This window comes from Psammomys obesus, unplaced genomic scaffold, assembly GCF_907164565.1.
Source record: "Psammomys obesus unplaced genomic scaffold, mPsaObe1.curated_primary_1811, whole genome shotgun sequence".
NCBI lineage: Eukaryota > Metazoa > Chordata > Mammalia > Rodentia > Muridae > Psammomys > Psammomys obesus.
The window spans coordinates 29,217,770-29,234,173 of NW_026590062.1; the positions used below are offsets into that span (position 1 = coordinate 29,217,770).

General features: G+C 38.5%; 1 protein-coding gene across 2 annotated transcripts in view; it reads right to left on the minus strand.

Annotated features, from left to right (window-relative positions):
* Positions 1 to 16,404, minus strand: part of Adk (adenosine kinase) — a 432,164-nt gene that overhangs the window by 292,277 nt on the left and 123,483 nt on the right. For both annotated transcript variants that reach the window (XM_055605919.1, XM_055605920.1), the window contains exon 4: positions 4,650 to 4,728. In XM_055605919.1, the coding sequence (XP_055461894.1) occupies positions 4,650 to 4,728 (79 nt within the window). The remainder of the gene's footprint in view (positions 1 to 4,649; positions 4,729 to 16,404) is intronic.

Here is a 16,404-nt window from a genome sequence, read left to right on the forward strand (position 1 = left end):
AACAACAACTCCTCCTTTGTTCTCCTCCCAGTTTTTGAGAATGTCCATTTTACATTCTCTATGAATCATACTACAACAGATACCACATTTAAGTGGAGATAGGAAGTGTGTGTGATAGGGTGATTGGCTTATTTTACCTAACACAATACAAACTCTCTAGGCACCTTTAATAAGAACACTGACCCATTCTTCAGGTCCACTTGTAGGATATTATCTAACTCTAGTTACCACCCCACAGGTCTCATTTGCACATACCATTACACAGGAGAATTTGTGTCTCAAAGTCTGAGTATTAGGAGGACATAAACAAATTAGCGTATGTAGAAACCAAACTTCCGGGTCATGTGATTAACACCAGCATTAACTCACTGAAGAGCTAGCAGTCCATTCTCCACAGTAGTGAGAGCATAAACATTCTCATCCCCGGAACAAGGTCTCCAAATGCCCACATCCTTACTAATCGTTTCTATTTCCCATACTTCATTTATTTGTATTACTAATAGACTTCTTAACAGGTATAGAGTACTCAACGTAAACACTGAAAAAACAACAACATGAAAAACTTTGAATAGATACTAATAGAGTTTGACTAGACATGAAATATTAAAGAGCCCCCAGAAACGAAAGAATTTGATTGTGTTCAGTTAAAAGCTACCAAAATCTAGTAAGAGAAAAGGAGTGAAAAGAAGCAAAGAGGTGAGGAAGAACATCATCCCTCTACACTCTCTGCTGATCTCTTGGTGGAACTCCAATGCTTAGACTTTTATAAAGGAAAGGAGGTTATAAGGGTCTCGCATAACTAACAGAGTGGTATTAAAGAACGAATAACAGAGATGCGTTGCTTCAAGAATACAGAGGAAAAGGCAATTATACAATTAGAGGACATCAGAAGAGGGCAGTGATCTATAAGAGAGGAAGAAAGAATTTACACAGAAACAACCTTGACAGTGCTCTGATCATGGACTTAAGAAATCTGAGAGGAAAAAAAAAAATCTCTTATTCAATCATTCAATCAGTGTCTTTTGTCATGGTCACCAGAAAAAAATTAATATAATATTCAAAATAAAAATGTAAGTGATCCTTTGTGTATGTGATTCTTGGGACAGAACTCAGGGCCCTGTGCATGCTAAGCAAACGTTCTACCCAGGTTCTTTCCACATATTTGATTTTTAAAAAATATGTTTTGTATGTATCATGTATATGTGAAGCCAATAAAACCTTTCAGCAACAGATTCTCTCATTCTATATCATGTGAATCCTGGAGGCAAAACCATCTCATCACACCTTAAAGAAAAGGCAGGGAGAATCGTGCATTGCAGCCCTAGCTAGTGTTGGACTTCTGCTTCTGCCTACTGAGTGTGACATCACAAGAGTGAGCCAACCTGCCAGGGAAACAATGTTCAGAGATTTTTCCCCCATTAATTTTATTTATTTATTATTTAATTATTTATTTATATTAGTTACATTTTATTAACTCGTATGCCAGCTGTATCCGGTTCCCTCATTCCCTCCCAATACCACCCTCCCTCCCTCATTTCCTCCCTGCCCCTTTCCAAGTCCACTGATTGGGGAGGACCTCCTCCCCTTCCATCTGACCCTGTTTTATCAGGTATCTTCAGGACTGGCTGCAAAGTCCTCTGTGCCCTAGCAGGACTGCTCCTCCCTTGGGGGTGGGGAGGTCAAAGAGCCTGCCATTGAAACTCAAATGACAACACATGCTGGAGAGGTTGTAGAGAAAGAGGAACTCTCCTCCATTGCTGGTGGGAACGCAAACTGGTACGACCACTTTGGAAGTCAATCTGGCGCTTTCTAAGACAATTAGGAATAGTACTTCCTCAAGACCCAGATATACCACTCCTAGGCATATATCCAAAAGATGCTCAAGTACACAACAAGGACATTTGCTCAACCATGTTCGTAGCAGCTTTATTTGTAATAGCCAGGACCTGGAAACAACCCAGATGTCCATCAATGGAGGAATGGATACAGAAATTGTGGTATTTTTACACAATGGAATACTACTCAGCAATCAAAAACGAGGAAATCATGAAATTTGCAGGCAAATGATGGGATCTAGAAAAGATCATTCTGAGTGAGGTATCCCAGAAGGAGAAAGACATACATGGTATACACTCACTTATGTAGACCTATAAGATATGATAAACATAATGAAATCTATACACCTAAAGAAGATAAATAAGAAAGACCCAGGGTAAGATGATCAATCCTCATTTAGAAAGACAAATGGGATGGGCATTGGAGGAGAAAACAAGTAACAGGACAGGAGCCTACCACAGAGGGACTCTGAAAGACTCAACCTAGCTGTGTATCAAAGCAGATACTAAGATGCATAACCAAACTTTCAGCAGAGTGCAGGGAATCATATGAAAGAAGGGGGACTTAGTATGAGTTAGTATTAGTTGAGAATTAGTATTAGTTGAGAGGATAGGAGCTCCACAAGGACCAAATACATCTGGGCACAGGGGTCTTTTCTGAGATTTGATATTCCACCAAGGACCATGTATGGAATTTTTAAAAAGTCTTTAAATACTAAACTAGATGTGCCCCAAAGCCTTTAAAATTTTAAGATTTGATTTTGTCAAGATTCCTGAGGTAGCCTCAACTTCACCATGTAACCCAGGCATTATGCCTTGAACTTGTGATCCTTGTCTTGGACCTCTGACCAGCTGGTATTATGGGCCTGGACTACTACAATAGATTTTGCTTCTTGTGTTATTTTTGTTGTTTTATCCCTAATTCATCTGAGCTCACAATGTCAATAAGAATCAAACAAAAATAAACTGACAAAGGCCTTCTTATGCCATTTCATAATAACAACCATCTTGAATATTAATATTTACAGATTTGGAAGTAGGTAGAGTGATCAAAATGTACATTTAATCAAGTAAGAGTTAACAAAAATGAAAGAAGAGAAGAAAGGAGAGAGGGAACTTTCTGGATTTTATTTCTCAGTTTTTTATTTCTCCAGTCCTTGAAGTTAATTAAAATTCAAAGAGAAAGCATTAATCAACAAACAAACAAGAATGATGCTAGTCCATGAAAACTGAACCACGACTACAAAGAGTAAGATACTAATTTAACTTTCAAACTGTAGTGATTAGCTTTTTTCATACCAATTGGAGACTGATTAGCATTAAGTGGGCTGGAGACATGGCTCAGAAGAACACTGACTGCTCTTCCAGAGGACCCAGGTTCAGTTCCCAGAACCCACATGGCAGATTACAACTGTCTGTAACTCCAAGATCTGACACCCACAGATATACATGCAGGCAAAACAACAGTGCACATAAAATAAAAAGTAATAAATTTTATTAAAAAAAGAAAATTAACTTTTAATATTAGAGTAGCCGTTGATTCAGATTATATTTCATAATGTGTTTATTCTAATACCTACTGAACAGCTTTGATATTTTTTAAGTATATAGATTCATATGTAAATAAATATATACATGTACATAGAAACAAATAAAACATATGTTTATATATTGACATATAAATGGATATAAAGATATACACACACACACACACACACACACGCACATATATATATATATATACCGTATATGTATATGGTCAGTTGTGATGGTTTGTGCCTTTAATCTAAGCATGCAAGAGGTTGAGACATGCAGATCACTAAATTTGAAGCAAGCCTAGTCTACATGGTGAATTCCAGGCCAGTCAGAGCTACATAGTGAGACCTTATCTCAAAATAACAAAACAAACAGCCAGGTGAGGTAACACACCCCTGTAATCCCAACACTCAGAGAGGCAGAGGTAGGCAGATCTCTATGAGTTCCACACCAGCCTAGTCTATAACGTGAGTCCAGGACAGCCAAGGCTACACAGAGAAATCCAATCCTGAAAAACAGAAATAACGACAAAAACAAAAAAGATACATGTTTGCATCCATGTATTTATATAAGGAAGAATATTAATATGTTGTAGCAATATCCTTTCTATATATCATATAGAATGCAAAATTCATAAAGTTTGATTTTGTTTGGAAGTGGAGTTATACTGTGTTTCCCAGGCTAGCCTCAAATTCATAATCATCTTTACAGGCATCAGCCTGTAAAATACCTGAAATTATAGGTAGATGCAATCACCTCTACAAAGTGAAAAGAAATGATTATAATAACTAACTCAGTGTTTATAGTAAGAGTGTTCCAGAAGCAAAAGCAGGAAGACTGCCAGAAGCCTGAGGCCCAACTAGTCTACACAGTGAGTTCAAAGCCATCCAAGTCTACACAGCAAGAGTCGGCCTTCAAATAACAGAGGTGGGCATTTAGCCACTGAAGGATGGAGTGATGAATTTGTCAAAGTAATTGATATCATAAGCAAACAAGAAAAACATTCCACTTCCAACATAAAAATTACAGTTATCCATGAAATAAAAAGTTCTACAAACCAATAACATGTAAAAATAATAGTAATGAATAAACATACAAAATTATTTCTAAGCTTATCAATGACAGACAACTTAAAATTACTAATAGATGTGCTATTAAAGAGTCAAATGAAAACAAACAAAAATATGTTGTAACAATAAAAGTACATTGAAAAAGATTATGTAAAATAACTAAAAGTTTAGAATTATTTTGAGACAATCTTTGAAATGATTAACCAACCTGAGCAACTTTCATTGAATTCTGGGTAGAGCCACCAGCATGATATTCAACTTTGAATTTTTTTACAAGTTCATCAAACCTACAATAAAATAACAACAGACATTAGCATATGTCAGTTTTCACAAAATGCAAATTCTTCTAATTAAAATATAATTAGTGGGATTTCTAAGTCATGTATTTACATCCAAGTATTGAATTAAATTTCTTCTGTAAATATATAACTTAAAGAATCTAAAATATGTACAGTCTGAATTAGTTACTATATTAAACAGACAGTAAAATGAGATTTATTAATTTGCAAGTGAAGGTCACATAAGGCAAATTGGCTATTCAAAGCCAGAGTCCTGTGGGTAGGATGCAGTATGCCTGCAACCCCAGGAGATAAGGACAGGAAGTCAGGATCTAAGTCATTCAGGCAACAAAGCAAAATCAAGGGCAGCCTAAGCTGCAGGAGACCCTGTCAAAAAAGACAAAACAAAAGCAAAAAAACCTACCAGAATTCTTATCTGAGAATTATGTGAAATTTAAAAATGAGTATTTTTCTCTTATTCACACAAGAGTTTTCTAAAGGAAAAAAACAACGCCTTTGCAATTATTATTAAAGACCCAAATATTATACATGTACATTTCAAAATGGACGAGGAAGCATGCATTCACTTCTAATTCCACATATTATTAAATTTCAAAAATTATGTTTTATATAACATTGAAAGAGTTGAAAATTAGAACAGAATTTCAAAGATGCAACAAAATAACATCTAACAAAAATCAGATGTAAGAATACTGAATAGGTAGTAATGGAAGTACACAGTAAAATACGAGTTGTAAACACTGTATTTGTAAAAACAAAACAAAACAAAACTATTTCCAGCTTTATTTGAAATAGCCAGAAGCTGGAAACAGCCCAAATGCCCCTCAACTGAAGAATGGATGCAAAAATTGTGGTACATCCACACAATGGAATATTACTCTGCAATGAAAAATAAGGAAATCATGAAATTTGCAGGTAAATGGTGGGACCTGGAAAGGATCATCCTGAGTGAGCTGACCCAGAAGCAGAAAGACACACATGATATATACTCACTCATATAGACATATAATATAGGATAAACCTACTAAAATCTGTACATCTAAAGAAACTAATCAAGAGAGAGGACCCTGACTAAAACGCTCAATCCCCATCCTGAAAGGCAAAGAGGATGAACATCAGAAGAAGAAGAAAACAGGAAACAACCTAGAAACCTGCCACAGAGGGCCTCTGAAAGCCTCTGCCCTGCAGACTATCAAAGCAGACGCTGAGACTTATGGCCAACTGTCGGGCAGAGTGCATGGAATCTTATGTAAGATGTGGAAAATAGTGAGATCTGGAGAGGACAGGAACCCCACAAGGAGAGCAACAGAACCAGAAAATTTGAACACAGGGAACTTCCCAGAGACTCATACTCCAACCAAGTACCAGGCATGGAGATAACCTAGAACCCCTGCACAGAAGTAACCCATGGCAGTTCAGTGCCCAAGTAGGTTCCATAGTAATGGGAAGAGGGACTGCCTCTGACATAATCTGATTGGCCTGCTCTTTGATCACTTCCTCCTGAGGGGGGAGCAGCCTTACCAAGCCACAGAAGATGACAATGCAGCCACTCCTGATGAGATCTGATAAACTAAGATCAGAAGGAAGGAAGAAGAGGATCTCCCCTATCAATGGACTTGAGGAGGGGCATGCATGAAGAAGGGGGAGGATAGGAGGGAGGGGCTATGGGCAATAAAAAAGGAATAAAGTTTAATTATAAAAAAACTATTTCCATCTTAAAAGCTCAGAATTCAAGAGTCTGATGTCATAAGAAAGCTCTTACAGATTCCCAGACCACCCAGGAATAAGTAAAATGCTTAGTTTGTTCTCTCTACTTTAATTTCCTCTTCCTGTTTCCCTTTTTCTTCTCTCCTGCCTTCCTTCTTTTCTCCTAACAGTTTTAATGCACTAGGCAGAGTGTATATGTAAAACCCTAAGGTCAATATCCAGCACTGCAAACAGAACAAACAACACACACACACACACACACACACACACACAATATGAGTGCATAACACACACATATATATCCATACAATTCGTTCACTTAAAAATGTAACACCCAGTTATATTCACGCTTGTATAACTGTCACGAAGAGCAACACCATGATCAAAAACAAAAAGTCAATACCAAATACCTTCAACCACCTCATATCCAACCTTAAACAACTACTAATATATTTTTTATCTCTATTTTTTCCATTCTGGACACTTTGTATACAAGATCCTTTCATACAAAATACATTCAAGGCATGGTGGTTTGAATAAAAATGGCCCCACAGGTTCACATATTTCAATGCCTGGGAAGTGGCACTATTTGAAAGGATTACCCTTGTTGGAGTGGGTGTGACCTTGTGGGAGAAAGTGTGTCACTGGAAGTGGGCTTTGGAGTTTCAAAAGCCCAAGCCAAGCCCAGTGGCTTTCCCTCTCTTTCTGCTGCCTGCAGATCTGAAAGTAGAACTCTGAATTTCTCTAGAAGCATGGTTGCCTGCATGCTGGCATGCTCCCCACCAGGACGATTATGGACTAAACCAATGAAACTGCAAGCAAGCCTCAATTAAACATTTTCCTTTATGAGAGCTGCCATGGTCATGGCATCTCTATACAGCAATAGAAAACTGCCTAAGAAAAGACTTATTTCTAGTATTTATTATACCACATTTATGTATAAATGTATTGGTCAATGTATGCTTAAATTGCTTCTATCTTTCTTTTTCCTACTATGAGTGCATGCACAAATTGTGTAGATACACCTTCATTGTTATTTGGTGTATGTATTCCTCTTAACCCAAATGTTTTCTTTCATGTTTTACTTTTTGAGTCACCCTTATCAACTACCTACTTAGGAAAACTTGATTGTCTAATTTTGTGTAAAGAGCCAAAACAAAACATCTCTTTATACCAATTCAGCATCTTTTTAAGGAAGACTAGTTGGACAGGCACTAAAGGGGTATCAGTAAATGAGAAAACTATGGATACACGCAGGGAACGAAGATGGCAGCGGCTACTGTGCACCTCAGCTGAAGGGCAAAGGACCTGCAACGCCAAAAATGGTGAGTGAAGGGGCTGATCAACCCAGAACACAGTTATCTAGACTTGCAGGAAGAGAGACTAACCATGAACTGAGTCCATCTAGAATCAGGTCACGGCAGACGCACTCTGGGAGGAGACAGCCTGGGAGGTGATCCCTAGGCACTTCTCGTATCCAACACCCTACTCCCTCTTTGGAGGAGGCAGGAGGCGGCCAGCAGAACCTGCCACAGACCACACTGTCTGTACCCCAACCCCAGCGATAGCGGCAGCCTCCACCAAAAAAACCTCGAGAGCTGGGGCTGAAATAAATCAATCCTTTCGGGTACTATCCTGAGAACGTCGCCATAACCCTGCCCTGACGGAGCGGAAGGATAGAGAGGCGCACAGCGGGTTCACAGTGCCCGGACCCCAGTACTGCCAGCTGCTCCTAGCAAACAAACTTCAGCTCGGGATCTGGGACAGTGGTCATTCAACACGTCCTGACACTTTCCCGGGCCCAGTGCAATAAGGTCTAGCACCAAGTTCTAGCACCGGTGGCCTCTGGCAGAGAAACCCCAGCTTGGGATCAAGAACTGAGAATTCCCAATCCCTCCTGGCACTCCCCTGAGAATGCTGCCATAAGCCTGCCCTAGTGGAGGGGAAGGACAGAGAGGCGGCCTGCGGATGCTGCCACAGGCCACAGTACCCCCGCTCCAGCGCACCCAGCGACCCCAGGCAGAGAAACCCCAGTTCTGGATCCGAGGACACTCAACCCCACCTGATATTCCTCCCTGGAACTGTAGACATAGGCACTAGCGCCGGGCAGCTTCTGACAGATCTGGGCCCGGGATCTAGGATTGAGGACACTCAACCCAACTCTTTCTGGTGCTACCCCAGGACCAGCCACCATAAGCCTTCCCTGGCAGAGGGGAAGGTCAGAGAGGTGACACACAGTGCAGGCAGACACCAAGTCCTGCTGCTACAACGCCACTGAGCTGACTGTTAGCCTACACCCACATTTGCCCCAGCAGGATCAAATCGGAGAGTAGAGAGCAAGGGGAACCCCTGTACATTCCAACTGGTCCTGCAAGGCGGTGAGTGTGCCTTCTAGGGAGTGTTTGCCCCAGACTCAGGGCCTCTCTACGCAAGCCACCAGACAACAGATCACTGCCACCCACACCCCTTGTGTTGGCATCATAGGGATTCTTGGGATAGTGATCCCAACACTGAAGCCTCTGCCTTGCGGGACTACCAGTGAAATCCAGGCAAACAATTCCTGGATCCCAGACAGAGCTGCATACTTGTGGCCTGAAGGCCACTGCCATAGTCAGAGAATCCGCACATGCACACTGTGCCCGATAAAAGCGCCTGCGAATAGCAACAGTATCACATTCCTTACTTGGGTAAAACTGAAACCACAATGCACACTCCCAAACCAGTGAACCCCCCTCATCTTCCTGAAAAAAAAAAAGTCCAGAAAACAGAAAGAGATGATCTTAGCCTGAACTACAGACTCCAGGAACAAACAGTGAGAGTTATAGATAACTAGATGGCCAGAGGCAGATATAAGAATACACCCAACAAAAATCAGGACATCATGGCTTTACCAGCAAAACCCCACAAATCAATGGACACTTCAATTCACTAGATACACAAGAAAATGACTTTAAAACTATGTTTTTCCAGCTATTAGAGGCCCATAAAGAGGAAATGAACAAAGCCCTCAGAGAAATGGCAACAGAAATTGAGATGAACAAAGAGGAAATAAATAAAGCACTCAGAGAATGGCCACAAAAATTGAGGCAAACAAAGAGGAAATGAACAAAGCTCTCAAAGAAATAACCACACAAATAAAGACAAATAAAGAAGAAATGAACAAAGCTCTCAAAGAAATACAGGCAAATACAGTCAAACAAGTAGAGGCACAATTAGCGATATATAGTGGAAATGGACAAAAAAATAGAAGCCATCATTGAAAAGTAAGACTCCACATTCAATCAGATGAAGGAAATGGTACAAGACATGAAAACAGAATTAAAATCAATAAAGAAAACACAAATAGAGAAAAACCTGGAGCTGGGAAACAGAGAAAAGATCAGGAACTACAAAGGTAAGCATCACCAACAGAATACAAGAGATGGAAGAGAGAATCTCAGGTACTGAAGATACACTTGCAGAAACTGACACGTCTCTCAAAGAAAAAATAAAATCAGAAAAGTTCCAAACACAAAACATCCAAGAAATCAAGGACACCATGAAAAGACAAAAATCTAAGAATAATAGGAGTAGAGGAAAAAGAAGACATCACACTTAGGCTCATAAGTTTAAAAAAAAAAAAAAGCCTCAGTAACATTGACAGCACCTTAAAATCATAATGAGGAATCCCCTTCTAAATATGGTCACATGACAATAGTGTAGAACTCCCCCTTTCAATGGACATGGGCAAGGGGATGAGGGGAAGATGGAGAGAGGGTGGGACTGGGAGAATTGAGGGAGGGGGCTTCAATCGGGATATATAATGAATAAATTGTGAAGAAAAAAAAGAAAAGAAAAAAAAAAGGAAAAGAAGACATCATGCTCCAAGGCCCGGAAAATATTTTCAAGAAAATCATAGGAGAAAATTTTACCAACTTAAAAAAAGAGATGTCCATAAACATATAAGAGGCCTACAGAACACCAAATAGACTAGACCAAAAAAGAAATTCTTCACATCACATCATATTCAAAACACTGAACCTGCAAAACAAAGAAAAAAATTTAAAAGCAGCAAGGGAAATAGACAAAGTACCATATGAATGTAGACCTATCAGAATCACCCCAGATTTCTCAACAGAAACTATGAAAGCCAGAAGGGCCTGGGCAGAAATCATGCAGCCCTTAAAGGACCACAGATGCCAACCCAGACTACTATACCCAGCAAAACTTTCAATCAACATAGATGGAGAATTCAAAACATTCTATGACAAAACCAAATTTAAACAATATCTACACAGTAATCCAGCACTACAGAAGTTACTATAAGGGAAACTCCAACCCAAAGAAAACAACTACATCTAAGGAAACATAGGAAATAGATAACTACCCAACAAAAATACCAAAAGAATACAAGCAATGAAACACAGCAACACCGCAAACCCCACATCAAAAGAAAGTAACATCCATTGGTCACTAGTATCTATCAACATCAATGGACTCAACTCCCCAATAAAAAGACACAGACAAACAGAATGGTTGTGGAAACAAGATCCAACATCCTGTTGCATCCAAGAAACACACCTATGCAACAAAGATAAATAGTACCTCAGAGTAAAGGGCTGGAAAAATGTTCTTCAAGCAAATGGATCCAGAAAACAAGCTGGATAAAATAGACTTTCAACCAAAATTAATCAAAAAAGATAAGGAGGGGCATTACATTCTCATCAAAGGAAAAATCCACCAAGAGGACATCACAATTTTGAACATCTATGCCCCAAGTACAAGAACGCCTACATTCGTAAATGAAACATTATTAAAGCTTAAATCACACATCGATCCCAAAACCTTAACAGTGGGAGACTTCAACACCCCACTCTCACCAAGGACAGATCAATTTAGACAGAAACCAAATAGGGAAATAAAGGAACTTACAGAGTCCCTAAATCAAATGGACCTAATAGACGTCTACAGATCTTTTCACCCAAACTCAAAAGAGTATACCTTCTTTTCAGCACCTCATGGAACCTTCTCCAAAATAGACCATATAGTTGGTCACAAAGCAAGCCTCAACAGATACAGGAAGATTGAAATAATCCCCTGTATTCTATCCGACCACTATGAACTAAAGCAAAACCTCAACAACAATGGAAATAATAAAAGTCTACATGCACATGAAAACAGAACAACTTGCTATTCAAACGACAGCTGGGTTAAGAAAGAAATAAAGAAAGAAATTAAAGACTTCCTAGAATTCAATGAAAATGAAGGCACAACATACCCAAATTTATGGGACACATTGAAAGCAGTGCTCAGAGGAAAATTCGTAGCATTAAGTGCCTTCAAAAAATTTGTAACATCACATACAAGCAACTTAATGGCCCAACTGAAAACCCTAGAAAAAAAAGAAGCAGATACCCAGGAGGAGCAAATGGCTGGAAATAATCAAACTCAGGGCTGAAATTAATCAATTAGAAACAAATGAAACTATTCAAAGAATCAAAGAAACAAAAAGCTGGTTCTTTGAGAAAATCAACAAGATAGACAAATCCTTAGCCAAACTAACTAAAAAGCAGAGAGAATCTATCCAAATCAGCAAAATCAGAAATGAAAAGGGTGACATAACTACAGACACCGAGGAAATCCAAAACAATCATTAGGTCATACTACAAAAGCCTATATGCCACAAAATTTGAAAATCTAAATGAGATGTACAATTTTCTTGATAGATTTCATCTACCAACATTAAGTCAAGATCAGGTAGAAAGACAGAATAGCCCTATATCCCCCAAGAAAATTGAAACAGTCATTAACAGTCTCCCCTCCAAAAAAGCCCTGGGCCAGATGGTTTCAGCGCAAATTATACCAGACCTTCAAAGAAGTACTAACACCAATATTCCTCAAACTATTCCACAAAATAGAAACAGAAGGAACATTACCAAACTCATTCTATAAAGTCATAGTCACCTTGATACCAAAACCACACAAAGACTCAACAAAAAACAGAGAACTTCAGACCTCTCTCTCTTATGAACATTGATGTAAAAATACTGGCAAACCGAATCCAAGAACACATAAAAGATATCATCCACCATGACCAAGTAGGCTTCATCCCAGGCATGCAAGGGTGGTTCAATATACGGAAATCCATCAATGTAACCCACCATATAAACAAACTGAAGGAGAAAAACCACATGATCATCTCCTTAGATGCTGAAAAAGCATTTGACAAAATCCAAACCAATTCATGTTTAAAGTCTTGGAGAGATCAGGTATACAAGGCACATACCTAAACATAGTAAAGGCAATATACAGCAAGCCTATAGCCAACATCAAACTCGATGGAGAGAAACTCAAACCAATCCCACTGATATCAGGGACAAGACAAGGCTGCCTACTCTCTCCATATCTCTTCAATTTAGTACTTGAAGTCTGAGCTAGAGCAATAAGACAACTAAAGGAGATCAAGGGAATACAAACCAGAATGGAAGAGGTCAAAGTGTCACTATTTGCAGATGATATGATAGTATACATGAGTGATCCCAAAATTCAACCACAGAACTACTTCAGCTGATAAACACCTTCAGCAAAGTGGCTGGATACAAAATTTACTCAAAAAAAAAAAAAATCAAAAGCCCTCCTGTATACCAAAGACAAAAGGGCTGAGAAAAAATTAAAGAAACAACACCCTTCACAATAGCCGCTAATAACACTAACCAAGCAAGTGAAGGACCTGTATGAGAAAAACTTCAAGTCTCTGAAGAAAGAAATTGAAGAAGATATCAGAAGATGGAAAGATCTCCTAGGCTCATGGATCAGCAGGATTAACATAGTGAAAATGGCCATTCTGCCAAAAGCAATCTACAGATTCAATGCAATTTCCATCAAAATACCAACACAATTCTTTACAGACCTAGAGAGAAAAATTATCAACTTCATATGGAGAAAGGAAAAAAACCAGAATTTCCAAAACAATCCTGTACAACAACAGATCGTCTGGAGGTATCTCCATTCCTGATCTCAAGCTGTAGTACAGAGCAATAGTAATAAAAACTGCATGGTATTGGAATAGAAATAGAATAGTGGATCAATGGAACCCAATAGAAGACCCCAAAATAAACCCACACACCTACGGATACTTGATTTTGACAAAGAAGCCAAAGCCATTCAGTGGAAAAAAAGACAGCATCTTTAACAAATGGTGCTGGTCCAACTGGATGTCTACATGCAGAAAAATGAAAATAGATCCATATTTATCACCCTACACAAAACTAAAGTCCAAGTGCATCAAAGATCTCAACATAAAACCAGATATACTAAATCGGTTAGAAGAAAAAGTGGGTATGACATTGGAATTCATTGGCACAAGAGACAACTTCCTGAAACAACAACACAGTCTCTAAGAGCAACAATCAATAAATGGGACCTCATGAAACTGAAAAGATTCTGTAAAGCAAAGGACACTGTCATCAGAACTAAATGACAGCCGACAGACTGGGAAAGGATCTTCACCAACCCTATATCTGACAGAGGGCTGATATCCAGAATATATAAAGAACTAAAGAAATTAAAAAGCAGCAAATCAAGCAATCTGATTAAAAAATGGGGTAGAGAGCTAAACAGAAAATTCTCTGTAGAGGAATACAGAATGGCAGAGAAACACTTAAAGAAATGCTCAACATCTTTAGCCATCAGAGAGATGCAAATCAAAACGACCCTGCGATTTCACCTGACACCTGCCAGAGTGGCTAAGATCAAAAACTCAAGTGACAATACATACTGGAGAGGTTGTGGAGAAAGGGGAACCCTCCTCCACTTCTGGTGGGAATGCAAACTTGTACAACCACTTTGGAAATCAATCTGGCGCTTTCTCAGACAATTAGGAATAGCTCTTCCTCAAGATCCAGCAATACCACTCCTAGGCATATATCCAAAAGATGCTCAAGAACACAAGGACATTTGCTCAACCATGTTTGTAGCAGCTTTATTCGTAATAGCCAGAACCTGAAAACAACCCAGATGTCCATCAATGGAGGAATGGATACAGAAATTGTGGTATTTTCACACAATGGAATACTACTCAGCAATTAAAAACTAGGAAGTCATTAAATTTTCAGGCAAATGGTGGGACTTAGAAACGATCATCCTGAGTGAGGTATCCCAAAAGCAGAAAGACACACATGGTATATATTCACTTATATAGACCTACAAGATAGGATAAACATACTGAAATCTATACACCTAATGAAGATAAACAAGAAAGAAGACCCAGGGTAAGATGATCAATCCTCACTTAGAAAGACAAATGGCATGGACATTGGATATAGGGGAAAACAACTAACAGGACAGGAGCCTACTACAGAGGGACTCTGAAAGACTCCACCTAGCAGTGTATCAAAGCAGATATTAAGACTCATAATGAAAACTTCGGCAGACTGCAGGGAATCATAAAAAAGGAAGGTGGGGGGGAGTTAATATGACATGACCTGGAGAGGACAGAAGCTCCACAAGGACCAAATAAATCTGGGCACAGGGGTCCTTTATGAGATTGTTTCTCCAAACAAGAACCATGTATGGATGTAACCTAGAACCTTTACTCAGATGTAGCCTTTATTACCTCAGTATCCAAGTGGGTACCAAATAAGGAGAATAGGGACTGTTTCTGACATGAACTCAGTGGAGTCCTCTTTGACCTCCTCCCGCCCCACCCCCGAGGAAGGAGCAGCCCTGCTAGGCCACAGAGAAGGACTTTGCAACCAGTCCTGAAGATACCTGATAAACCAGTATCAGATGAAAGGGGAGGAGGTTCTCCCCTATCAGTGGACTTGGAAAGGGGCAGAGAAGAGATGAGGAAGGGAGGGTGGGGTTGGGAGGGAAAGAGTGAGTGGGATACAGCAGGGATACAAATTTAACAAACTGAAATTAATATTTAAAAAATAAAATTAAAAAAATACTATGAAAAAGCAGGCTACAATTTGATATAAAATGTGAAAGTCAAATGAAAAGATGTATTTAGGTAGCCTAACATCCACCAGTTAGAAATATCAGAAAAGGAGAGTAACAATAATAAAGTGAAAAGAAAGAGGAAGAAAACCCTTAATTTTCAAACAATAAGAAAAACATAATCTAGACCTCTCTAAACACTAAATACTCTAACCAGAGAAGAGGGATTTGAAAATATATTTACATAGAATAAAAACGATAAAAGCTTAAAAAAAAGAAAAAATATCTAAAATGAAAAAGAATTAAACTAAGACCAAATATTTTATAAAACAAAGGCTATTAGAAGACAATAGAAAGTATTTTTTATGCTATGCAAGGTGTGGGAAAGAATTTGAAACTAGAATTCAGTATCAACTAAAGTAACCATTTATTAGATTCCAGAAAACAAAGGCACATAGAATAATTATGATTATATAAAAAAGTGTAGTTTTCCCTCCAAAAATAAATGAAAAGTCTAACATTAGTAATAAGGAAAATTTTAATATTGATCAAGTCTATGCATCACAAATGAAGAAAAAAACACTGAGAGCCAAACAAGTATACAGTGAACAGAAGAATGAAAATGATAAATGTTGAAAAAAAAATAAGAATTTCTTATTAATCAAATGCAAATAAAGAGATTTCTTCACAAAACAATTAGTTGAGGATATGAACTACACTCAGCATTAACAGAACAACAACAAGCAACAGTAGTAGTGACAGAAATATTTCAGAAAGTAATTTGGCAGTATGTACCTAGAGTCAATCAACAATGAATGACTCAATCAATTTATTCCTCTCCCTCTACCACTCCTCCACCTCATTATTGTAATATTCTATTTCAGGGGTACTATCCCAGAGCTGCAAAACATAAAAGTTCCATGTAAAAAGCTGCTTATCCTACCACAATATGCAGTAAGTTATATAGAATAACATAAATATCAAATATCCTGGAAATGAGTCATGAGAATGTAATACACTTTGTGCAACTATGATTAT